The 27354-nt window shown below is 44.9% G+C and overlaps 1 protein-coding gene across 3 annotated transcripts in view; it reads right to left on the bottom strand.

The window, feature by feature from the left end:
* MASP1 (MBL associated serine protease 1) overlaps positions 1-27354 on the bottom strand; it is a 345593-nt gene that overhangs the window by 292887 nt on the left and 25352 nt on the right. For all 3 annotated transcript variants that reach the window (XM_063916501.1, XM_063916503.1, XM_063916502.1), the window contains exon 2: positions 9325-9550. In XM_063916501.1, the coding sequence (XP_063772571.1) occupies positions 9325-9550 (226 nt within the window). The remainder of the gene's footprint in view (positions 1-9324; positions 9551-27354) is intronic.

Raw genomic sequence — 27354 nt, 5'->3', positions numbered from 1 at the left:
GTTTCCTATAGAATAGAATTGGAATGCCAAATAAATCAAGAGATCTGTTTTGTGTCCAGAGTCACTTAGAGAATCAAACTGTTACAAATAAAACAGCTCAACACTTCAGTTTGTTATTTCCAGGCCGAAGTTCTTGATAAATCATACTTGCTAATATCCCTAATATCCATAGGACGGATTGCTTATTCCCAATATGCAACGCGCTCTATAAATGGCATTGCCTAATAGAAGCCTATGGGCTTCTTTTCAGATAGTTCCCAGAGAGAGAGACAAAAAGAGGCCTCCCAGTGTCCCTCGTGGCTCATGCCTGCACTGGCTAATGGCCAAATGCGCAAAAGGACTTCTGAATCATATACTCGGAAGCCCTTGCATCGGGAAAGCTGCCCATTTTCGAATTAAACGCAATTGTACGTGCATACAGCCTCACTAAATGCCCCCAAGCATACAACCAGTGGTAGAATGCATCACATTCAAAACATGATGTGTGATGCATCTTACCCATAATGTCCTAGTGAAATAGGGTGATTGACAAGGGGCCCGCCACTATGAAGGGGATGGCAGCATATAATGAGTCAGCTTGACTTATTAATCGCTGTCCGTCGCTGCGCCATTTGTGTCACTCAAGCGATGATGGCAGGGGCACACCAGTGGGGGGACCCGGTGACTGCGGCATCATCAGCTCAATGAAGGTGATGAGCTCAATCAATACCCTTCACGACTTCTCGACTTGTCTGGCCTTGCTGCATCGTTATACTGTAGCATGCACTGCATGCTGGGAACACCAGGAAGCAGAAAGAATAAGGGACGGGATATATAGAGCTGCCTGCCGGTGTGCAATCTGCATTGTAGGCGTGATCACTCCACTGAAAGAATGAGGACTAGTACTTAGGAGCCGCTAGAGCCAGTCAGAAAAAAGTATGATAATATAAGATTAAATATGTAAATACTGGACATATTCATGTGTATGTGTGTGTCTGTTTGTGTGTGTGTGTGTGTGTCTGTCTGTCTAACTCTATCTGCCTATCTTTTTCTCTCACTCTATCTATTCACACTGTCACACTGTATATAGTGCTGCCCCACTGATTGCAGCAGGAGTCCGTGGGGGCGTCTGCTGGGGAAAGTAGTGGATGCAATCACCAATCACTCACTCATGCACATCAAGAAGGGAGAGAGAGGCAGGGGTTAAAATGTGTGTGTGACGGGGGGGGGGGGGGGAGTTCGGACGAGGTTCGGAAAACTGGTTACAAAAAAAGCCCCCCCAATCACCTAGGTCAATGGATGATGCAGGCGGCGCTAGTGTTACTGATGAGCTGCAGCCACCTCCTCCTTCCTCAGGTCCTGTGACTCCATGGTTCTCCTCCTTCTACAGCCCACCCCTCCTGGTACTTATACATGCTATGTCTGTTGAACAGCATTCTTCCCTCCTCAGGTCCCAGTGGCTTCCTTTTCCGGCACGGCGTATGTGATGTCATGTTGTCACTGCCGCAAAATGAAGAAGAGCCATGAAGAGGAGCAGGCTCTGTGTATCTTGAAGACAAGATGAGAGGGGGCTGGAGAGACAAAAGAGGTGGGAAGCTGCTGGAGGGATACAGGGATTGGAGCTGCTGGATGGACACAAGTGGTGAGCTGCAGGAGTGACAGAGTCCCTGAGTGACATATCCTGAGTAAGGGGTATTACTATGTGGTGTAATATGAATCAAGGGCACTACATGCAATGTAATGTGAATAAGATTGTGCTACTGTGTGGTGTAATTTGAATTTTGGGTACTATTATGTGACCATGTTGCTTCTTTGTGAGATCAATGTCCCTTTATAAAGTATGGGAAGTAGGGCACTAATTTATATTTTGCAGGGGGGTGCCCAAAACACTAGCACTGGCCCTGGCTCCACCTAATGTGAGGAGAGTGGAGGTCGGGCGTGGCTAGGTGGTTGGGTAAATGAGTTCCACCGCCTCTCCAGGACCACTTTAGCCCTGGAGAGAACACTGCTATAGCTGCCTCTCTCCCCAGTGCAGCACACAGCAGTGTGTGAGCTGCACTGAAGAGAGAGGCTGCCACTTCAGCATTGTCCTCTCTTTCCTGGCTCCATGCCAGCGCTGTCTACATTGGGGAAGGAGAGGGCAGTGGGACCCTGGACCCTCTGACAGTTCTGGGTAAAGTGTACCCACCCCCCCTCTCAGCACCACTGAACATAAAGCCCATTACACAATTTGCCACACACTGTATCACCCATTACAGAATATACCACACACCGTAATGCCCATTATACATTATGCCACACACTGTAATGCCCATTGCACAATATGCCACACACAGTTATGCCACACACAATAATGCCCCTTACAAATTATGCCCCACAGTAAGGTTTCTAATTACTTTTAAATTACCTGCTCATTGTCAGGGATCTCATGCTTGTTGCCAAGGTTTCCATGCTTGTTGCCAGGGGTTTCATGTTCTGGGTTCCATGCTCATTTCCAGGAGTTTCCCTGCTACCTGCCAGGGGTCTCATGTTTATTGCCAAGGGGTTTCCTGCTCATTGCCAAGGGGTTTCATGCTCATTGCCAAGTGGTTTCCCTGCTTGTTGACAGGGGCTCATGCTTGTTGCCAAGGGGTTTCCTTGCTTGCTGACGGTGTTCTCATGCCCATTGCCAAGGGGTTTCTTGCTCATTGCTAAGGGGTTTACTGCTCGTTACCAAGGGTTTCATGCTTGTTTCCAAGGGATTTCCCTGCTCATGCCATGGGTCTCATGCTCATTACCAAGGGGTTTCCTACTCATTGCCAAGGGGTTTCCTGTTCATTGCCAAGGGTTTCAGTTCCTGGCCATCAGTGACAGAGAGCACTGGGGGCGTGTAAAAAAAAGCCCACCCAAAATATCCACCACAGAGCAGGAAACAGACACTAGAGGTTTTATGCCATTACAAGGGCTGTTGGGGCTATTGTTATCCTACCCCCGCACCCGCCTCCGAAATAAAAAAACAAAACAAAAACGTTCCAGAACTCTGTAATTTTTCACAAGACCTTCAGGAATGGACGTTCTGGAGCATTCTGTCTGAAAAATAGCCCTGTATCTATCTATCTATCTATCTATCTATCTATCTATCTATCTATCTATCTATCTATCTATCTATCTATTCAATATAAGGAATAGATGGCACTCCACAGTTTTGATTAAATCAATATATTCTGCAATCTCTTTTTTTTGCACATCCTGATGTAAAGGCCCTAAGCAGTCTTGAAACTTTGACTTACTTATGCACAATCTACTGATTTAATAAAAACAGTGGTATGCCACCTATTCCTTTCAATGGAGGCTATTATGCTCCATACTGGGGGGACCTATTGAATAGTGGATTGAAGGAGGGCACTTAGCATTAATGTTGTGTGTAGTATATGGCAGCAATTAATATGGTATGTAGTAGTATATGGTGGTCACATATGCTGTCTGTAGGATATGAGGGTCACTAATGCTACCTGTAGTACTGTATATTGCTGTCACTTAAACTTTCTGTTGTATATGGTGGCCACTAATGCTGTCTGTAGTATATAATGGTCACTTATGCTGTCTGTAGTATATGGTGGTCACTTATGCTGTCTGTAGCATATGGTGGTCACTAATGCTGTCTGTAGTTTATGGGGTCACTAATGCTGCCTGTAGTATGCTGCAGTCACTTATGCTGTCTGTAGTATATCGTGGTCACTAATGCTGTCTGTAGTATATGGTGATTATATATGCAAAGGGTGACTGCTATCCGCTGGAATAGAGGTCACCATGATGAGACTTTGCTAGAAAGGCTGTTTTCGTCCCTGGTGAGAAAGAGAAGGAGGATCACCCACCCTTCATTTCTTTAAGTCCCTGGCTTTCCTCTCTGTCCCTCTCAGGTAGTCCTGCTCTAGCTGCAGGTGCCAGAGGTCTGACATCGCAATTTCGTGACCATCACTGCACAAAAACAAATAAAGGAGCACATGCTGTAGATCTGACAAGGACGAAGGTTAGTAAAGATTCTTTGAAAACTCAGGCCACCCCATTCACATTTCTACTGTGCCATCCAACTATTTTCCTACATACTCAGCCCTCACAGAGGGTATATGTCCTTTTATTCATTGCTTTGTATGTAAACTTTGGAAAGTGGTGAAGTCCCTAGATGTGAAGGCTACTCCTTTGAGCAAAGGAGGAGGCAACTCAGACAGAGGTGAGGAGGGGAGCCTTCTCCCTGAGTGCTGTTGCCTTGGATCTGACATCATGATCTCAGGACTGTCCCCTGCGTGAAAATGAGAGGAGAGGAGCTGCCCTGTCCCTGTGCCCATCCAAACCAGTCACTAATTTCTGCATGCAGCATTCACATTACTAAGCTTTCTGCCCTGAACACTGCACAGTACTTACTACAGCAGTGCACCAGTATACTGCTGCATTCAAAATACAGTAACTAACTATACTTTTGCTTAAAGGTAAGATAATCAGTGCAAATTACTTAGAACAATGTGGATGGCACTGGAGTCAGTATAGTGGGGAGGATAATAGGGTCAGTGAAATGTAGGCTGATTGTGTGTGAACAGGGGCAGAACTTTTCCCAGTTGCCCAGAGGCAAGATGAATGTTGTGCCCCCCTTACAAAAATTATTAGTATTTTAACTGACTTATCTATACCCAACCCACCACTACATCACTGACTCCTCTATACCGCTATACACTCCTCATAGTCCACCTGCATCTCTCAGCCACACCATCTCCTCCTTTTGTCTCTCAGCCACACACTCATCTCCCAAATGTGTCTCTCAGCCACACTATTTCCTCCATGTGTCTCTCAGTCACACCATCATCTATCATCGGTGTCTCTCAGCCACACCATCATGTCCTCCATATGTCTCTCAGCCACACCATTATTATTATTATTATTACATTTTATTTATAAGGCGCCTCAAGTGTTTCGCAGCGCCGTACAAAGGACAGTACAGGGAGACAAAACTTAGCATTCCAGTAAATAAATAACAAATAGAGTACAGGTATCAAAAAGCAACACAATTCTCAAGACGTAATACAGCTAAGATGTAAGTAGTGAGGGAGTGATCATCGTACTACTAGGGGCTGGTGGCCATTGATGGAGATGAGCATTTACCAGCAGGAGAAAAAGCGGGTATAGATGGTCGCTGAGTAGGGGAGAGCTGCTAGTGAAATGTGTTGAGAAGAGGGCTTAGATAACAAGAGGAAAGAGGGCACTGCTCTGAAGAGCTAACAATCTAGTGGGAAGGGTCGACAGACAGATGACATGAGGTGCAAGCAAGCGGGAAGTAGCATGATTGCAGTATGCAAAGCTGAGATGTTCAAGGCATGAGGCAGGGGGATGGAGGAGCGGCCTCAGGACTTGGTTATGAGTCGGGAGGGTATGCTTTGATGAATAGATGGGTTTATAGTGCCCGTTTGAAGATTTGCAGGGTCGGGGAGAGTCTAATGGAGTGGGAGAGTGCATTCCACTGAAGGGGTTTAGCACGGGCATAGTCATGAACTTGAGCATGGGAAGCAGTGACCAGGGTGGTGTAGAGGCAACGGTCATTGGTCGACCGTAGGGGGCGGGAGGGAGTATGAAGGGATAGGAGGTTGGAGATTTAGGGAGCACTGAAATTAGAGATGGCCTTGTATGTGAGGGTGAGGAGTTTGAAGAGGATTCTGTAGGGGAATGGGAATGGGAGCCAGTGTAGATTTTGTCGAAGGGGAGTGGCAGATGTGGAACGGCGGGACAGGAAGATAAGCCTAGCTGCATAGTTCAGGACAGATTGGAGCGGAGCAAGATGGGAACAAGCGAGGCCAGTGAGGAGTCGAGTCGTGAGATGACCAGTGAGTGGATGATAAGTTTAGTTGCACTCTGGTAGAGAAATCGCCTGATGTGAGCAATGTTGCGTAGCTGGAACCAACAGGATTGTGCCAGAGCTTGGATGTGGGGTGCAAAGGAGAAGGAGGAGTCAAGAGTGACGCCCAAGCAGCGGAGTTGGGGAACGGGGGAGATGCTGGTGTTGTCAACAGTGATAGAGATATTGGTAGGGGGTGTGCTCTGGATGGGGGAAAGATGATGAGTTCAGTTTTTTCCATGTTGAGCTTCAGAGAGTGCTCAGATATCCAGGAGGAGATTGCGGAGAGGCAGCTGTAAACCTGAGAGAGGACAGAGACGGACAGATCAGGAGAGAAGAGGTAGAGTTGTGTGTCATCAGCATAGAGGTGGTATTGAAGGCCAAATTAGCTAATGAGAGCACCCAGGGAAGAGGTATACAGGGAGAACAGAAGGAGGCCAAGGACAGAACCCCTTAGGGACACCAACAGGAAAGATGGAAGGGTGTGAGGTGGTGCCGGAGGCAGACACAGAGAAGGAGTGGTTAGTGAGGTAAGAAGAAAACCAGTCAAGGACAGTGCTATCAAATCCTGCCTGCATCTCTCAGCCACGCTATCATCTTCCACATGCGTCTTTCAGCCATACCATCATCTCCCACCTGCATCTCTTAGTAACACCATCATCTCCTCCCTGTGTCTCTCAGCCACAGCATCATCTCCCCCCTGCGTCTCTCGACCACACCACCATCTCCTGCCTATGTCTCTCAGCAACACCATCATCTCCTGTTTGCATCTCTCACCATCCCCTTTACTTTTTGTCTCTCAGCCTGCTCCTCCTTCACTCTGTGCCTCTCAGCTGCCCCCCCTCCTTTGTGCCTCTCAGCCTCCCCCCTTCAATGTGCTTATGAACCACCCACCCTTCACGCTGTGTCTTTCAGCCTTCGCCCCTTCACTTTGTGCCTCTCAGCCTCCCGCCCTTCACTCTGTATCTCTTAGCCTGCCCACCTTCACTCTGTGCCTCTCAGCCTGTCTCCTTACCTATGTGCCTCTCAGTCTGCCCTCTTTTTTACTCTGTGCCTCTCAGTCTGCCTTCTTCTTCACTCTGTGCCTCTTCGCCTCACTCCTTCACTCTGTGCCTCCCATACTGCCCTCCTTCACGCTGTACCTCTCAGCCTGTAACCCTTCACTCGGTGTCTCTCAGCCTGCCCTCTTCACTCTGTGCCTCTCAGTCTCCCCCTTCAGTCTGTGCCTCTCTGCCTCACCCCTTCACTCTGTGCCTGTCAGCCACCTCCCCCCTTCAGTCAGTGTCTCTCAGCCAGCCCTCCCCTTTAGTCTGTGAATCTCAACCTCCACCTTCGCCCCTTCACTGGTAGCCACCCTCAACTGTAAGACAGTGAGCTGGTGGTCAGACAAGGAGGGAAGGTGCTGCTTCTTCTTGGCAGGATCAGACAGGGCAGTAGCATGCATGTACATGCTGTGTAGTAAAGCCGGCACCACACTGCCACCTCCCGGCAGCCCTGGCAGACTGGGAGGTGGTGACGTGGTGTTAAGGCACTAGACAGGTCACAGCAGGGTGTAACGTGCAAGGTGTGTGCCGGGCAGTACCTGCATACTTGCACCACTGGCTGCTGGGCTTCTCTACATTAGGGTGTGTTTGTGCACATAAGGCACACCCCATGCGCCTAAGATGTTGGGATGGAGGAGCAATGGAGGAGCCAGGTGCCCCCTACAGGTCTGGAGCCGGGCGGCAACTGACTCCGTTGCCTTTGGGAATTCCGACCCATCTATCTATCTAGTATACACTCTACTGCTTTTTGAACCTTGTCTCCAGATTAATGTGCCATGATGCTGCAGTTCATGTCATCTTGGTCCCACAAAAATCCCAAGACACCTTTGCTGCCAAAGAGTTAATAGCAACTTTGGTCTTGTCCAAAATATAGGCCCAATGTGTGTACCTTCAAAATACCAAGCAATTGCAAAAAACATTATCTACGAATCATGCCACATAGATACTGTATGTTCGGAAGCACATACACTTATTTTGACATAAGTTTCTGTTTATTTTGTGTTAGGCTCAGCTGTTAGGTTCAGAAAGCCTGAGGTACACATACATTTGCACATCAGTGAAGGAAACTGGCGTAGAATCAAGAACATTCCACAAGACCTGCATGCACAACAAATGTCCAGTCACTGCAAGTAATTTAAGTTTGCATCTATCAATGTGACTTGGGGGATAACAGATCTTTCAGAAATCAGGAAGTAGCAGCAAATGGGGGAATCTCAAATGGATTTGTCTAATATTGAGTTAGGGAACTTGTTCTCATATAAATTATACAGGCCCACTTGATCTAGTGACGCCAAACTCATGTCTTAAGGGCAAAGGTTATGCAAGCTGTGAAAGAATGGAGAGAGAATGAAAGGAAACAATAGGAGGCTGCATTCATATAGACAGCAGTCCCGAGTATTGTGAAAGATCAGCAGGGAGCAGTTCACACAACTCCTCCGCTACACAAGGACAACAGAGATGTGTGAACTGCTGACAAAAGGTAGAAATAGAGCGCTATTTATGTAAGGAAAATAACTGCTGCTGATGCTGTGATTTTGTTAAACAGACGAATATTTCTGATGTGTAAGAAGTAAAATTAATTATATGATTATTATTTGTAGGGTATTTAAATTTTAAAATTAACATATAAATCACAGCTAACATGTGAGAACTGCATGTGAACAGTGCAAGGAATTTACTGCCCTTCCCCATTCTATTTTCCTCTTCTATGTGCTATCTAATCCTTACTTTGTTGGAAAGAAAAATCTCCCACAAGACAAATGGTGCAACTGTCAATCATGTACAACGTGTTTACATCATTATCTGGGTCCAAGAAAACATTTAATTAGTAACAAACTCTCTTGGCACATCCATTAGCCAGCTCAATGAGATAGGACAGGAAACAGCAAATATTAACTCAGCCAGAGACCACTATGTTTATTCGAGGGCAGAGGACACTTCACTGCTCTACATACTGTGGAATGAACTCTACAATAGATAAGATCCTAAACTACTTTATCACTTTTCTAGGAGCTTTAGACAGACATTCCTGACTGGTTTCAGGGCTTTGTGCAGAATTGAAATAAGTAATTGGAATGGAGATTATAATGAAGCATTTAAATGTGATATTCCATTACATGGTATTTCCATCTCCTACAAACAAGGACCTCACAAGAGAGCAAGTGCATCAGTGTGAGGTTGGGATAACAAATTATTAATACTTTCGATGTGTAGTAATAATCCAGTTGTAATCAGACTTCAATTTACACAATTCTCAGTGCTTATACTGTACTATAGTATAGCAGTACAGTATTTTTTTTTCCGTTTAGGCGAGACATTTTAGGCATGACATTTTTAACAGTGAAAACTAGTGTCTATAGTATGATACAGTATGTGCACTTGATTGTAGAGTAGAGTGTGTTCAGAATAATGCACACTGTACTTGCCGATGGATTATTTTACCTTGGCATAATCATACTCGCAGAGATAAGAGGGCTCCAGATCGAAGTGAATGAAGTAGATCTTGATTCTGAATCCCTCTGGCACAGTAATGTTCCAGGTCACTTCTGAGTCACTGGGATACAAATCTGGAAAATTTGGTGTTCGGATCTCACCATATATTTCCCTAAGCACAATGACGTCTCCTTTACTGAGCAGACACAAGAAGGGAGACAGTAGAAGGAAAAGCCTGGAAGAAAATAATGCAATCTTATTACAAATATTTCATTAGAAACATAAAGATGTCAAAAATTTTCTACATACTTCATACTCCCAATATATAGTAGAAAGGACAGTTGCCATTTTGACCCAAATCCTACTGTACCTTGTTACTCTTCGCGTGAGTGTGATTAGGGTTTATGTTTATTATATCAAGATACCAGTACTAGTGAAGCTTATTCTAAAATACGTTATGAATATGTGGTTCTTTTGAAGATTGATACCAAACATTACTCTGAATCTAGTCAAGAACCTGAAAATAGACTAGTAGACTAGAGTTTGATAACAGAACTTAAAGTCAATGGACCTTGTATAAGACTACTTCCAACCAGTGGTGGCTCCAGAGGTGGGACTGCAGCGCAGACCAGTGAAGTAGTTTATTATTCCAATTTTACAGATTTTAATCTGACCACATGGCTCCAGAAAATTGCCAATTTCTCATCAGTTTGTTCCAAAACAGAAATTGCAGTTTATGTAGACACCTTAAGACAGCTTACTGAAGGACACCAAGATTGGGTCTTTCTCAGTTTTAGTGCGGTATCCTATTACATGCGGTGATTTACAGCATGGTAATAACAGTCTTTTTAGCCCAATAATGCAATAGGACTATCCAATTACAGCCCGTTTTTACCACACGGTTAATCACCCATTATCGGTCGATAACACATGGGATCCATGAGAAGATCTCGGACCCATGTCTTATCATGCAAAAACGGGTCTTCTGGAGCTGGTAGTCAAGGATTATGCTTTGTGTGCCTGAGGTATGCGAAGCCTAATCCCCGATAAATGCCGGCTAAGTGGATAGCCCCCTGGGGAATCCTTTAGCTGCGGTAACTCACAGCAGCTAATAGGATACCACCCTTAAATGGCAAATAATTGAAAAAAGTAAATAGGACTCAGCTGAATAGCCAATGTAAATACAAGCCCAGATAGCTCCAGTTCTGTCAAGTCATGGGAACCTTTATACATGCAATTAGCAGTTTCGGTTTACTGGTCCTTCATTGTAGGCACTAATGACTCATGACTGTTTTCATTTAGTTATTTAGATTATTTATTGATGTATGTAATTGTATGCCATTTACACAACCATACCTATTCTGCTTAGAATTGGTTTCCAGCTGCATTAGGAGCATACCAGTAGCACTGCATGTCAAATGTCTGAATTATATGAATTATATCTGTACAAACTATTGAACTGATGGAACAATATTACATATTCAAATTGTCTCTTAGACAGTACAAAGCCATCCAGAAGACCTGCAGTGTCCTAATAATAGGAAATATTCAGCATTAATTGTATGTATACTGAACATTTATCAGTCTTCTTGTTTCCCTATAACAAATTTATCAAATTTACCACACAAAACCAGTAATACTGACTTTAATAACAGTCTGAAAATGTAATTCTACCAACAAGTAGGATTTCTTTATTATAATTTTAGTCAAAGCACCGGACGTATCCCATAGAGCCGTCAGAAATGACCAAGATAAAAAACAGAGATGACAACTTTAAGCCTTTTAGCTGGTGGAATTGTGGCTTTTTAGTACTGTGAAATCCACAACAGTATATCTGCACATTGACATACAGTAATATACTGCACTTCCTTTTATTCTGTTTTCATTTTCAGATTTAATTGTTTTTTTTTTTACATTTGTATAAAATTCAAAGTCTACATGTACGTGTAAGATGTATGATGTGTTTTATTACAGTGACTACTCTTTCCTAAGTATACTGTAAAGGTTTTTGAATTGTTTTTCTTAAATGTGTTTCCAATAACCTGCTGATAAATTCAGGATGATTCATGTGACCAGAATTAAGGGGGCGGAATGAGAAGTTACTTTTAACCATTTTGACTCTCAAGATCCTAAATATTATTATTATTATTATTATTATTATTAGAGAGGAGAATGTATCTTCAGAGGCAGAACTCTGGGAGGCAACGGAGTCATATGCCGCCGGGCTCCTGCTCTGAAGGGGGGCTCTTCTCCCCCCATTCTGTGACACCATTGAAGTAAGTTAATTGATGGCTGCCGCTATCTTTTTACTATATGAAGTTACTTCTCTGACAATTACACATTACTTCATATAGTTACAATTCTCATGCTTCCTGTACTGGAGCAAATAGCTCCATCAGTAAAGTGTCTGCTGTCAGTGGGTTCTAATCCTGGGTAGGACTGCTAAGAAATGTGTGATTTAAAATAAAAGACAATGAAATCTATATATACAGTATATAAAAAAAATCAGAACACTCCACACACACACACACACACACACACACACACACGCACACACACACGCACACGCACACGCACACGCACACATACATATATTTATCTAAATATAAGGGGGGGTGGGCAACTGGTATGAACTTGCCTCCGGGCAACTGTGACGAACTTACGCCACTGTGTATCTTCTCTATGTATTATTGCTACTGCTTGGAATATTTACCACTGTCTCAAAGTTCAATAAAGTAACTCACTAGTTCATTCACAGTAAGCACATTAAGCAAATCGTTAAATGCTGTATGCCATAGATCTGCAAACTCGGTCCTCATTACCCCACACAGTGCATGTTTTGCAGGTCTCCTCACAGAATCGCAAGTGAAATAATTAGCTCCACCTGTGGACCTTTTAAAATGTGTCTGTGAGTAATTAATACACCTGTGCACCTGCTGGGCTACCTGAAAACATGCACTGTGTGGGGTAATGAGGACCGAGTTTGCAGACCTATGCTGTATGCTGATCAATTGATGTTCTGTTAAATCCTTTTACTAAGAAAATATTTAATCATTGAAAAGAAACAGCATAATACTGTATAATAATGTGAGGTTTTTCACTATACACACCAGGAGGGAGTTTAACCCTCTTCTAATGCAGGAGCCTCCAACAGTTAACTAGAACACAAAAAGACCCTTTGAGGGAAGGCCATAGAACTTCATATCAATTTATTACATTTAATTCAGAGGACTTGCAAAAGTTCATCAAACGTAAACATATGGAAAAACTATTGAAAGAACTTTAATATGTAGATTTATCTGGTTACCAATGACTTGGACTCTATAAAACTGTCTGATAACAATTGGACAGACAACAGATGGCAGCAGCATAACTATAATGGGTCCACTGAGTACTTGCAGTGTGCACACCCAGGTCTCTCCCATAGCACAGCATAAGCGCTAGAGGTCAATTATGACCCCTAGCGTCTATGCCACAATGCTGTGCGGTGCGCGATGACGTCATCGCGCACGGCACACCAAAGGTCCTCTCCATGAAGGGAAACTAGACGCTTAGCGTCTGATTCCCTTCAGAGCGGGGGAGGACCAGCGCCACGAAGGGAAACCAGACGCATAGCGTCTGGTTCCCTTCTCACAGCGGGAGGGGGGGCACAGCGGGGGGACACTGCTGGGGCGCACACTGACAGTGGAGGATCTTGCCATGGTGCGGCGCCCTCCGGATGGCGCCGGCGCCCTCCAGATGGCGCCGGCGCCCTCCGGAAGGCGGCGCCCCGGGCAAAAGTCCTGCTTGCCCGTGGCAAGATCCGCCACTGTGCACACCCTACCTTGCCATCTCCTGTATGATATATTATGAAGGATTGTGCTGGTGCCCAAGCCTGTGTTGTCTTTTGGGCATGTGCCATCTTCCAAAAATATCAAATATGGGTGGTCATTCTGAGTTGATCGCTCGCTAGCAATTTTTAGCAGCCGTGCAAATGCTATGCCACCTCCCGCTGGGAGTGTATTTCAGCCTATTCAGTTCCTGTTTTGATGTCACAAACACGCCCTGCGTTCGCCCAGCCACGCCAGCGTTTTTCCTGGCACGCCTGCGTTTTTTTCAAACACTCCCTGAAAACTGTCAGTTGCCACCCAGAAATGCCCACTTCATGTCAATCACTCTGCGGCAACCAGTGCGACTAAAAAGCTTCACTATGTCACGTGCACATTGCGCCACATACGCATGCGCAGAAGTGCCATTTTTTTTTGCCTCATCGCTGCACAGTGAACGAATGCAGCTAGCGAACAACTCGGAATGACCCCCCATGGTACCACCAGAAGACGGTAGGGAGACCGTTGTCTGTAGAGTGGGGGAAGGGGGAGAGGGGGGTGGGGATGCACATACTGTAGGTCTTCTCAAACGTTAATACACCTCTGCAAGTTGGGGTATGTTTTCATAGAAACATTAAAGTACCACTGACTTAAAATAAACAAACAGTTTTAATAAATCAAACTTTTGAAGAAAGTGTAGAAGTAAGTACTGTGGTAAAATATAGACTAAGAGGCTAATTTATAAGTGATGAAACTCGTTGTGACTGATAAAACTCATTGCGTTTGTTAGATGGTGCTATTGCCACTAAGCCCCTAATTGTCATTTTTTAAATACATGACAGTAGCTGAACACATGACAGTTAGGAGCTGACTGGCTGTAATTCAACACATCACAGCATGCCGCAACTACAACCCGATTGTATAAACTGAAAATTTAATATAACTTTTGTAATTGCTGAATAGAGTGAATTAATGCCTGAATAATGTTTCCAGCTGTAGTATAAGTTTTGGGGTGAATGACATAGCAAATTACCAGTATGTACATACTCTGGACTTGAACCTTTAGAATGTTAGAGACCTACCTGACGATGAGGTTACCTGGACGCGGTGGGTAGACCCATACTTTTGGCCAAAATTTAGCAAAGAACCTCACTTTTACTTGATGTTAAATTTCTAAATGTATTACAATTCTGATTAGTAGTGTTTGGAGAGGTATCTGGTCTCTAGGTCGACCACACTTATGTCGACAGTCATTAGGTCGTCCACTATAGGCTGAAATGCATTAGGTTGACATGGTCTATAAGTCAACTTGGTCCTAGGTCGAAATGTACTAAGTCGACATGGAAAAAGGTCGTAATTAGTTTTCCACAATTTCTTTTCATTTTTTGAACTTTTTCACACTTTACGATCCACATGGACTATGATTGGGAATAGTAACCTGCCGCCATGCGAGGGGACAAGGTGCTCTAATTGGGGATCCCGGTCACTTTACAAAGAAAACGACACCAAAAAACTGAAACAAAAATCTCATGTTGACTTTTTTCCATGTTGACCTTGTTCATGTCGACCAATTGACCATGTCGACCTATTTCAGGTGTTGACCTAATCACTGTCGACCAATAGTGGTCGACCTAAGTGTGATTGACCCTATGATCCACACCCATTTGGAGAGTGCACCTGCATTCCCTTTTCTCTACTGTATGTGTGACACTACAAGTCTCAGCATTGTAGCTCCTCTCAATATGTACAGTTAGGGTATGCAGTCTATCCCCCCCCCCCCCCATATATTCTGTACTCTCCAAAGTAATGACCTCAGAACTCCAATATATACTAAGTGCCTGGTTCAACATTGCACCCAATTCCTAATGCAGATAATACTGCTCGCACAGATGGAGGGAGGGCAGAGCCAGATTAAGGGGGGGATAAGTACCCCAGGCCCCCCTTTTTAAAAGGGGCCCCCACCGGCACCACCTCCACAGATCGGATCACTGTGCTGCGCTCCCAGTCCCGCCTCCCCACTGTATTGCCAAACGTCGGCGGCTCCATACACGGGCAGCTCAGTGACGCCTGTCCTAGGCAGCTCCCGGCTCCCCCGGCTCCCCACAGCATTATAAAACACCGCCGCCGCCCGCTGGGAGTGAGTAAAGGCTGGGCAGCAGAGCGATGGCTCAGCTGTCAATAATCCGTGGAGCAGCAGCCTGCGTCTTGTGGAGCCAGCCTGCGCCCAGCCCAACGGAAGTGTTTTGCTGCTTGAAGGAGACAGAGATTAAGGAACTCATGCTCTCCTATTATATCTGTGCAGCCTGCCAGCAGAGTAAAAAAGAGGTAAGGCTGGCTGTACAGTATTTAAAGGTTAGGTTCTGGGTTATTTGATATATATATATATATATATATATATATATATATATATACACACACACACACACACACATTAGATGACATTGTTATTTTCAGCTCCGACTGGGAGTCACACCTAACAAAGGTAGAAGCCGTTTCACAGTCTCTATAGGCACACGGGTTTACCGCCAACCCTGAGAAATGTGACATTGGTATGATTGAGGCCAAGTATTTGAGGTACATTGTGGGCAGATGACAGGTTAAACATCAGCCTAGTAAGGTAGAATCAGTCCTCACCTGATCTAGACCTAAATGTAAATCACAACTTAGGACATTTCTCGGTTTGGTCGGATATTGTCGCAGGTTCTTTCGAGATTTTGTCGCTAGAGCGGCTCCACTAACCGAATGTCTTAAAAAACAATTCCCAGACAAGGTAACGTGGTCTGGATCAGTGGAAACTGCTTGGCAGGATTTAAGACGAGCTTTGTGTACTGAGCCTGTCTTGCAAGCTCCTGACTTTAAAAAGCAATTTGTGTTACAAACGGATGCCTCTGGGACACGATTAGGAGCAGTCCTATCCCAAGAGGTAGATGGAGAGGAGAAGCCCATCCTCTATCTTAGCCATAAATTATTGCCCAGGGAGTGCAGGTACTCAACTGTAGAGCAGGAGTGCTTGGCCATTAAATGGGCAGTTGAGTCATTAAGGTTTATTTATTGGGATGAGAGTTTTTGTTGGTCACAGACCATTAATTATTGGGACGAGTGTTTTTGTTGGTCACAGACCATGCACCCTAACAGTGGATGCATACAAAGAGGTGAATGCTCGTGTGATCCGTTGGATTTTGGCTTTGCAGCCATTTGCCGATGCCCTTTCCAGGAGGTTTGTAGGTCCTGTTCCTCCAAGCAACCCTATGGTGAAGCTAGGGGAGGAGGAAGAAGGTGAGGTGGGTGACCTCTGGAAGCTAGTGGAAGGCTGTGTACCTGGGTGGATGACACAGGTAGGGGTGGGCGAGGCAGAGAGCTCACCTGAAAATAGTGTAGCTTTACCAGGGTGGTTGAAGCTAAGGGGGGAGGTGTGTGGCAGAGACAGCATTTTTCCATGTGAAAGTAATGTGGAGGATCCAGACCAGGTTTTGGAAGCAGTAGCAGAATCCCAGAGGTGTGATCAGCAGCACCTGGGATTTCTTGATATAAGGGTTTCCAGGGCAGAGTCACCTTGCTCTTGATGGTGGAATAGTGATAGGCCGGGTTGTATGGGTTAGACTAGGGACCAATGGAGCCTATCAAGAGTCTGCCATGCTGAAAGTGCCTGTATGCTACTGCCTGTAATACCGACTGCATATGGATTTAACTTGCTATGTGGTGACCTGCTGTTCAAAATAAACACTGAAAGTGTTCATCTGAATCCCCGTGTTTGTGATCCTTGTCACAATATATATACACACATATGTGTGTGTGTGTATATATATATATATGTGTGTATACATATATATGTATGTAAATAGGGGGGTCCCTGCACTCTCACAATATAAGGGTAAACAGTGGGGTGCCAGTCAGAGTCCTATCCCTCAACAGATGGGACCCATAGTACAACATACAGTATCTCCACTATGTGGAAAGACAGCACTCTCCAATTCTCAAAAGAAATCAAAAAAAGTGAATATTTATTATAAAGTTTTGTCTCACAGTTTTCCAGGAAATGTCCAACGTTTCGGTCCACATCGGGACCTTTTTCAAGGTATACAGCAAAATACATCCATACAGCAGTGCAGCATAGTTCAAAGTAAGTAGGGAAACCGGAGCCAACCGGTTTCCCTACTTACTTTGTGGAGATACTGTATGTTATATATATATATATATATATATATATATATATATATATATATATACTGTACACACACACACACACACACACACACTTATATATATATATATATTTATTTATTAACAGTTTCTTATATAGCACAGCAAATTCCGTTGCGCTTTACAATTGGACACAATGATACAACAAAACTGGGTAATAAACAAACAGTCAGCGGTAGGAAGGCCCTGCTCGCAAGCTTATACTCTATAAGGAAATAGGCATTGATACACAAGGAAATACATTATCTATTGCATATTTGTCCACCGGATTGCAAAGGTTCTAGGTGGGTTGCATGATATCACATCACAGCAATGATGAACACTGGTCAGAAAGAAGGGAAAGTGAAGAAAGAGAAAATATGTGGTGGATATGTGTGGACTGTACAGTGGGGATAAAATCGGATAGGAAAGCTTATGAAGGTTGAATGAGCGGTTCTGGAATGTGATAAGCTAGCCTGAAGAGGTGAGTTTTCAGGGAATGTTTGAAGGTTTGGAGACTAGGGGAGAGTCTTATTGTGCATGGTAGGGCATTCCACAGAGTGGGTGCAGCCCGAAAGAAGTCCTGCAATCGTGCATGGGAGCAAGTAATGAGTGTGGATGAGAGACGTAGATATTGTGAAGATCGGAGAGGTCGGGTTGGGAGATATTTTGAGATGAGCGAAGAGATGTACATTGGTGTAGTAAGGTCAATGGCCTTATGTGTGAGTAAAAGTATTTTATAATGAATACGGTAGAATACAGGTAACCAATGGAGGGACTGACAGAGTGGATCTGCAGACGATGAATGTCTAGCAAGGAAGATTAGCCTCGCAGCTGCACATATGTGTATATATATATATATATATATATATATATAAAGAAGGTGAAAACAGCGCCTACTAGTGCAGTATATTAGGATCCTTCAAATGAAAACCTCCACCAGTTCAATAACACCCTTAGAAAAACGCAAGAACCATCATGAGTGGAGTTAACCACTTAATTAAATCGCACGCTCTCAAAATGGGAATTCCCGAACTGGATAGATTTCTCTCTTCAGCTCCAGAACCTCATGGTACTTCTAATGCTCAATGATCACCAATGAAAAGAAAGAAGGAAGCCGAAATAGTGTAATAAAGTTTTAACACCAGTTTAATTGTTAAAAAACAAAGCAAATACCCGTACATCAAAATAATGTAAAAATAGCTTATCTGATGTGTAGTAGATACAGTTCGGTCTCTGTTCCTCAACGCGTTTCGTCCTTATGGCATATCAAGCCTGGACTTCATCAGGAGTATACTCCTGATGAAGTCCAGGCTTGATATGCCATAAGGACGAAACGCGTTGAGCATTAGAAGTACCATGAGGTTCTGGAGCTGAAGGGAGAAATCTATCCAGTTCGGGAATTCCCATTTTGAGAGCGTGCAATTTAATTAAGTGGTTAACTCCACTCATGATGGTACTTGCGTTTTTCTAAGGGTGTTATTGAATTGATGGAGGTTTTCATTTGAAGGATCCTAATATACTGCACCAGTAGGCGCTGTTTTCACCTTCTTTCTAGATCCATCAAAACAGACCGACTGAACACCGGTCACCTGGATTACGGCTGCCGCCCTGTCAGAGGGAGTGTAGATTGGAGACAGAGAAATTGGACATTACCACTGTCTCTGGACTAAGACTCTCTTTATTTTCACTCATTTGGTGTAGCGCTATGTACCACCTTTTCACCGATATATATATATATATATTAGAGATGTGCACCGGACATTTTTCGGGTTTTGGTTTTGGATTCGGTTCCGTGGCCGTGTTTTGGATTCGGATGCGTTTTGGCAAAACCTCCCTGAAATTTTTTTGTAGGATTCGGGTGTGTTTTGGATTTGGGTGTTTTTTTTTCAAAAACCCCTCAAAAACAGCTTAAATCATAGAACTTGGGGGTAATTTTGATTCTATAGTATTATAAACCTCAATAACCACACTTTCCACTCATTTCCAGTCTATTCTGAACACCTCACACCTCACAATACTATTTTTAGTCCTAAAATTTGCACCGAGGTCGCTAGATGACTAAGCAAAGCGACCCAAGAGGGCGGCACAAACACCTGGACCATCTAGGAGTGGCACTGCAGTGTCAGACAGGATGGCACTTAAAAAAATTGGCCCCAAACAGCACATGATGCAAAGAAAAGAGAAAAAGAGGTGCACTGTGGTCGCTGGATGGCTAAGCTAAGCCACACAAACACCTCAATATCACAGTAATTATTCGTTCTAATTAGTGATGTGCACCGGACATTTTTCGGGTTTTGTGTTTTGGTTTTGGATTCGGTTCCGCGGCCGTATTTTGGATTCAGACGCGTTTTGGCAAAACCTCCCTGAAAATTTTTTGTCGGATTCGGGTGTGTTTTGGATTCGGGTGTTTTTTTACAAAAATCCCTCAAAAACAGCTTAAATCATAGAATTTGGGGGTAATTTTGATCCCATAGTATTATTAACCTCAGTAACCATAATTTACACTCATTTTCAGTCTATTCTGAACACCTCACAATATTATTTTTAGTCCTGAAATTTGCACCGAGGTCGCTGGATGGCTAAGCTAAGCGACACAAGTGGCCGACACAAACACCTGGCCCATCTAGGAGTGGCACTGCAGTGTCAGGCAGGACGGCACTTCAAAAAAATTGTCCCCAAACAGCACATGATGCAAAGAAAAAAAGAGGCGCACCAAGGTCGCTGTGTGACTAAGCTAAGCGACCCAAGTGGCCGACACAAACACCTGGCCCATCAAGGAGTGGCACTGCAGTGTCAAGCAGGATGGCACTTCAAAAAAATAGTCCCCAAACAGCACATGATGCAAAGAAAAAAAGAGGTGCACCAAGGTCGCTGTGTGACTAAGCTAAGCGACCCAAGTGGCCGACACAAACACCTGGCCCATCTAGGAGTGGCACTGCAGTGTCAGGCAGGATGGCACTTCAAAAAAATTGTCACCAAACAGCACATGATGCAAAGAAAAATGAAAGAAAAAAGAGGTGCAAGATGGAATTGTCCTTGGGCCCTCCCACCCACCCTTATGTTGTATAAACAGGACATGCACACTTTAACGAACCCATCATTTCAGCGACAGGGTCTGCCACACGACTGTGACTGAAATGACTGGTTGGTTTGGGCCCCCACCAAAAAAAGAAGCAATCAATCTCTCCTTGCACAAACTGGCTCTACAGAGGCAAGATGTCCACCTCATCATCATCCTCCGATTCCTCACTCCTTTCACTGTGTACATCCCCCTCCTCACAGATTATTAATTCGTCCCCACTGGAATCCACCATCTCAGGTCCCTGTTTACTTTCTGGAGGCAATTGCTGCTGGTGAATGTCTCCACGGAGGAATTGATTATAATTCATTTTGATGAACATCATCTTCTCCACATTTTCTGGAAGTAACCTCGTACGCCGATTGCTGACAAGGTGAGCGGCTGCACTAAACACTCTTTCGGAGTACACACTGGAGGGAGGGCAACTTAGGTAGAATAAAGCCAGTTTGTGCAAGGGCCTCCAAATTGCCTCTTTTTCCTGCCAGTATACGTACGGCTGTCTGAAGTGCCTACTTGGATGCGGTCACTCATATAATCCTCCACCATTCTTTCAATGGTGAGAGAATCATATGCAGTGACAGTAGACGACATGTCAGTAATCGTTGGCAGGTCCTTCAGTCCGGACCAGATGTCAGCACTCGCTCCAGACTGCCCTGCATCACCGCCAGCGGGTGGGCTCGGAATTCTTAGCCTTTTCCTCGCACCCCCAGTTGCGGGAGAATGTGAAGGAGGAGATGTTGACGGGTCACGTTCCGCTTGACTTGACAATTTTCTCACCAGCAGGTCTTTGAACCTCTGCAGACTTGTGTCTGCTGGAAAGAGAGATACAACGTAGGTTTTAAATCTAGGATCGAGCACGGTGGCCAAAATGTAGTGCTCTGATTTCAACAGATTGACCACCCGTGAATCCTGGTTAAGCGAATTAAGGGCTCCATCCACAAGTCCCACATGCCTAGCGGAATCGCTCTGTTTTAGCTCCTCCTTCAATGTCTCTAGCTTCTTCTTCAAAAGCCTGATGAGGGGAATGACCTGACTCAGGCTGGCAGTGTCTGAACTGACTTCACGTGTGGCAAGTTCAAAGGGTTGCAGAACCTTGCACAACGTTGAAATCATTCTCCACTGCGCTTGAGTCAGGTGCATTCCCCATCCTTTGCCTATATCGTGGGCAGATGTATAGGCTTGAATGGCCTTTTGCTGCTCCTCCATCCTCTGAAGCATATAGAGGGTTGAATTCCACCTCGTTACCACTAGAGATGAGCGGGTTCGGTTCCTCGGAATCCGAACCCGCCCGAACTTCAGCTTTTTTTACACGGATCCGAGCGACTCGGATCTTCCCGCCTTGCTCGGTTAACCCGAGCGCGCCCGAACGTCATCATGACGCTGTCGGATTCTCGCGAGGCTCGGATTCTATCGCGAGACTCGGATTCTATATAAGGAGCCGCGCGTCGCCGCCATTTTCACACGTGCATTGAGATTGATAGGGAGAGGACGTGGCTGGCGTCCTCTCCATTTAGATTATAAGAGAGAGAGATTTACTGGAGCTTAGGACTAGGAGGAGTACTGTAGAAGTGTAGAGAGTGCAGAGAGTTTACTAGTGAGTGACCACCAGACAGTGCAGTTTATTTAATATATCCGTTCTCTGCCTGAAAAAAGCGATACACACAGTGACTCAGTCACATACCATATCTGTGTGCACTGCTCAGGCTCAGCCCAGTGTGCTGCATCATCTATATATATTATATATCTGTCTGACTGCTCAGCTCACACAGCTTATAATTGTGGGGGAGACTGGGGAGCACTGCAGTGCCAGTTATAGGTTATAGCAGGAGCCAGGAGTACATAATATTATATAGTGAGTGACCACCAGACAGTGCAGTTTATTTAATATATCCGTTCTCTGCCTGAAAAAAGCGATACACACAGTGACTCAGTCACATACCATATCTGTGTGCACTGCTCAGGCTCAGCCCAGTGTGCTGCATCATCTATATATATTATATATCTGTCTGACTGCTCAGCTCACACAGCTTATAATTGTGGGGGAGACTGGGGAGCACTGCAGTGCCAGTTATAGGTTATAGCAGGAGCCAGGAGTACATAATATTATATAGTGAGTGACCACCAGACAGTGCAGTTTATTTAATATATCCGTTCTCTGCCTGAAAAAAGCGATACACACAGTGACTCAGTCACATACCATATCTGTGTGCACTGCTCAGGCTCAGCCCAGTGTGCTGCATCATCTATATATATTATATATCTGTCTGACTGCTCAGCTCACACAGCTTATAATTGTGGGGGAGACTGGGGAGCACTGCAGTGCCAGTTATAGGTTATAGCAGGAGCCAGGAGTACATAATATTATATTAAAATTAAACAGTGCACACTTTTGCTGCAGGAGTGCCACTGCCAGTGTGACTGACCAGTGACCTGACCACACTGACCACCAGTATAGTTAGTAGTATACTTATATTGTGATTGCCTGAAAAAGTTAAACACTCGTCGTGTGACTTCACTTGTGTGTTGTTGTTTTTTTTATTCTATAAAAATAAAACTCATTCTGCTGACAGACAGTGTCCAGCAGGTCCGTCATTATATAATATATAATATATACCTGTCCGGCTGCAGTAGTGATATATATATATTTTTTATATCATTTATCATCCAGTCGCAGCAGACACAGTACGGTAGTTCACGGCTGTGGCTACCTCTGTGTCTGCACTCGGCAGGCAGTCCGTCCATAATTGTATACCACCTAACCGTGGTTTTTTTTTCTTTCTTCTTTATACATACATACTACTACGACATCTCTTTATCAACCAGTCTATATTATTAGCAGCAGACACAGTACAGTACGGTAGTTCACGGCTGTGGCTACCTCTGTGTCTGCACTCGGCAGGCAGTCCGTCCATAATTGTATACCACCTAACCGTGTTTTTTTTTTCTTTCTTCTTTATACATACATAGTTACATAGACATCTCTTTATCAACCAGTCTATATTAGCAGCAGACACAGTACAGTACGGTAGTTCACGGCTGTGGCTACCTCTGTGTCTGCACTCGGCAGGCAGTCCGTCCATAATTGTATACCACCTAACCGTGGTTTTTTTTTTCTTTCTTCTTTATACATACATAGTTACATAGACATCTCTTTATCAACCAGTCTATATTAGCAGCAGACACAGTACAGTACGGTAGTTCACGGCTGTGGCTACCTCTGTGTCTGCACTCGGCAGGCAGTCCGTCCATAATTATATACCACCTAACCGTGGTTTTTTTTTCTTTCTTCTTTATACATACATAGTTACATAGACATCTCTTTATCAACCAGTCTATATTAGCAGCAGACACAGTACAGTACGGTAGTTCACGGCTGTGGCTACCTCTGTGTCTGCACTCGGCAGGCAGTCCGTCCATAATTGTATACCACCTAACCGTGGTTTTTTTTTCTTTCTTCTTTATACATACATACTACTACGACATCTCTTTATCAACCAGTCTATATTATTAGCAGCAGACACAGTACAGTACGGTAGTTCACGGCTGTGGCTACCTCTGTGTCTGCACTCGGCAGGCAGTCCGTCCATAATTGTATACCACCTAACCGTGGTTTTTTTTTCTTTCTTCTTTATACATACATAGTTACATAGACATCTCTTTATCAACCAGTCTATATTAGCAGCAGACACAGTACAGTACGGTAGTTCACGGCTGTGGCTACCTCTGTGTCTGCACTCGGCAGGCAGTCCGTCCATAATTGTATACCACCTAACCGTGGTTTTTTTTTCTTTCTTCTTTATACATACATAGTTACATAGACATCTCTTTATCAACCAGTCTATATTAGCAGCAGACACAGTACAGTACGGTAGTTCACGGCTGTGGCTACCTCTGTGTCTGCACTCGGCAGGCAGTCCGTCCATAATTGTATACCACCTAACCGTGGTTTTTTTTTCTTTCTTCTTTATACATACATACTACTACGACATCTCTTTATCAACCAGTCTATATTATTAGCAGCAGACACAGTACAGTACGGTAGTTCACGGCTGTGGCTACCTCTGTGTCTGCACTCGGCAGGCAGTCCGTCCATAATTGTATACCACCTAACCGTGGTTTTTTTTTCTTTCTTCTTTATACATATATAGTTACATAGACATCTCTTTATCAACCAGTCTATATTAGCAGCAGACACAGTACAGTACGGTAGTTCACGGCTGTGGCTACCTCTGTGTCTGCACTCGGCAGGCAGTCCATAATTGTATACTAGTATCCATCTCCATTGTTTACCTGAGGTGCCTTTTAGTTGTGCCTATTAAAATATGGAGAACAAAATTGTTGAGGTTCCAAAACTAGGGAAAGATCAAGATCCACTTCCACCTCGTGCTGAAGCTGCTGCCACTAGTCATGGCCGAGACGATGAAATGCCAGCAACGTCGTCTGCCAAGGCCGATGCCCAATGTCATAGTACAGAGCATGTCAAATCCAAAACACCAAATATCAGAAAAAAAAGGACTCCAAAACCTAAAATAAAATTGTCGGAGGAGAAGCGTAAACTTGCCAATATGCCATTTACGACACGGAGTGGCAAGGAACGGCTGAGGCCCTGGCCTATGTTCATGGCTAGTGGTTCAGCTTCACATGAGGATGGAAGCACTCAGCCTCTCGCTAGAAAAATGAAAAGACTCAAGCTGGCAAAAGCAGCACAGCAAAGAACTGTGCATTCTTCGAAATCCCAAATCCACAAGGAGAGTCCAATTGTGTCGGTTGCGATGCCTGACCTTCCCAACACTGGACGTGAAGAGCATGCGCCTTCCACCATTTGCACGCCCCCTGCAAGTGCTGGAAGGAGCACCCGCAGTCCAGTTCCTGATAGTCAGATTGAAGATGTCAGTGTTGAAGTACACCAGGATGAGGAGGATATGGGTGTTGCTGGCGCTGGGGAGGAAATTGACCAGGAGGATTCTGATGGTGAGGTGGTTTGTTTAAGTCAGGCACCCGGGGAGACACCTGTTGTCCGTGGGAGGAATATGGCCGTTGACATGCCAGGTGAAAATACCAAAAAAATCAGCTCTTCGGTGTGGAGGTATTTCACCAGAAATGCGGACAACAGGTGTCAAGCCGTGTGTTCCCTTTGTCAAGCTGTAATAAGTAGGGGTAAGGACGTTAACCACCTCGGAACATCCTCCCTTATACGTCACCTGCAGCGCATTCATAATAAGTCAGTGACAAGTTCAAAAACTTTGGGTGACAGCGGAAGCAGTCCACTGACCAGTAAATCCCTTCCTCTTGTAACCAAGCTCACGCAAACCACCCCACCAACTCCCTCAGTGTCAATTTCCTCCTTCCCCAGGAATGCCAATAGTCCTGCAGGCCATGTCACTGGCAATTCTGACGAGTCCTCTCCTGCCTGGGATTCCTCCGATGCATCCTTGCGTGTAACGCCTACTGCTGCTGGCGCTGCTGTTGTTGCTGCTGGGAGTCGATGGTCATCCCAGAGGGGAAGTCGTAAGCCCACTTGTACTACTTCCAGTAAGCAATTGACTGTTCAACAGTCCTTTGCGAGGAAGATGAAATATCACAGCAGTCATCCTGCTGCAAAGCGGATAACTGAGGCCTTGACAACTATGTTGGTGTTAGACGTGCGTCCGGTATCCGCCGTTAGTTCACAGGGAACTAGACAATTTATTGAGGCAGTGTGCCCCCGTTACCAAATACCATCTAGGTTCCACTTCTCTAGGCAGGCGATACCGAGAATGTACACGGACGTCAGAAAAAGACTCACCAGTGTCCTAAAAAATGCAGTTGTACCCAATGTCCACTTAACCACGGACATGTGGACAAGTGGAGCAGGGCAGGGTCAGGACTATATGACTGTGACAGCCCACTGGGTAGATGTATGGACTCCCGCCGCAAGAACAGCAGCGGCGGCACCAGTAGCAGCATCTCGCAAACGCCAACTCTTTCCTAGGCAGGCTACGCTTTGTATCACGGCTTTCCAGAATATTCACACAGCTGAAAACCTCTTACGGCAACTGAGGAAGATCATCGCGGAATGGCTTACCCCAATTGGACTCTCCTGTGGATTTGTGGCATCGGACAACGCCAGCAATATTGTGTGTGCATTAAATATGGGCAAATTCCAGCACGTCCCATGTTTTGCACATACCTTGAATTTGGTGGTGCAGAATTTTTTAAAAAAACGACAGGGGCGTGCAAGAGATGCTGTCGGTGGCCAGAAGAATTGCGGGACACTTTCGGCGTACAGGCACCACGTACAGAAGACTGGAGCACCACCAAAAACTACTGAACCTGCCCTGCCATCATCTGAAGCAAGGAGTGGTAACGAGGTGGAATTCAACCCTCTATATGCTTCAGAGGTTGGAGGAGCAGCAAAAGGCCATTCAAGCCTATACAATTGAGCACGATATAGTAGGTGGAATGCACCTGTCTCAAGCGCAGTGGAGAATGATTTCAACGTTGTGCAAGGTTCTGATGCCCTTTGAACTTGCCACACGTGAAGTCAGTTCAGACACTGCCAGCCTGAGTCAGGTCATTCCCCTCATCAGGCTTTTGCAGAAGAAGCTGGAGACATTGAAGGAGGAGCTAACACGGAGCGATTCCGCTAGGCATGTGGGACTTGTGGATGGAGCCCTTAATTCGCTTAACAAGGATTCACGGGTGGTCAATCTGTTGAAATCAGAGCACTACATTTTGGCCACCGTGCTCGATCCTAGATTTAAAGCCTACCTTGGATCTCTCTTTCCGGCAGACACAAGTCTGCTGGGGTTGAAAGACCTGCTGGTGACAAAATTGTCAAGTCAAGCGGAACGCGACCTGTCAACATCTCCTCCTTCACATTCTCCCGCAACTGGGGGTGCGAGGAAAAGGCTCAGAATTCCGAGCCCACCCGCTGGCGGTGATGCAGGGCAGTCTGGAGCGACTGCTGATGCTGACATCTGGTCCGGACTG

The sequence above is a fragment of the Pseudophryne corroboree genome, chromosome 4 (genome assembly GCF_028390025.1).
Source record: "Pseudophryne corroboree isolate aPseCor3 chromosome 4, aPseCor3.hap2, whole genome shotgun sequence".
NCBI classification, from domain to species: domain Eukaryota; kingdom Metazoa; phylum Chordata; class Amphibia; order Anura; family Myobatrachidae; genus Pseudophryne; species Pseudophryne corroboree.
The sequence above is the reverse complement of the archived record's forward strand: the minus strand, read 5'-3'. Positions and strand labels throughout refer to the sequence as shown.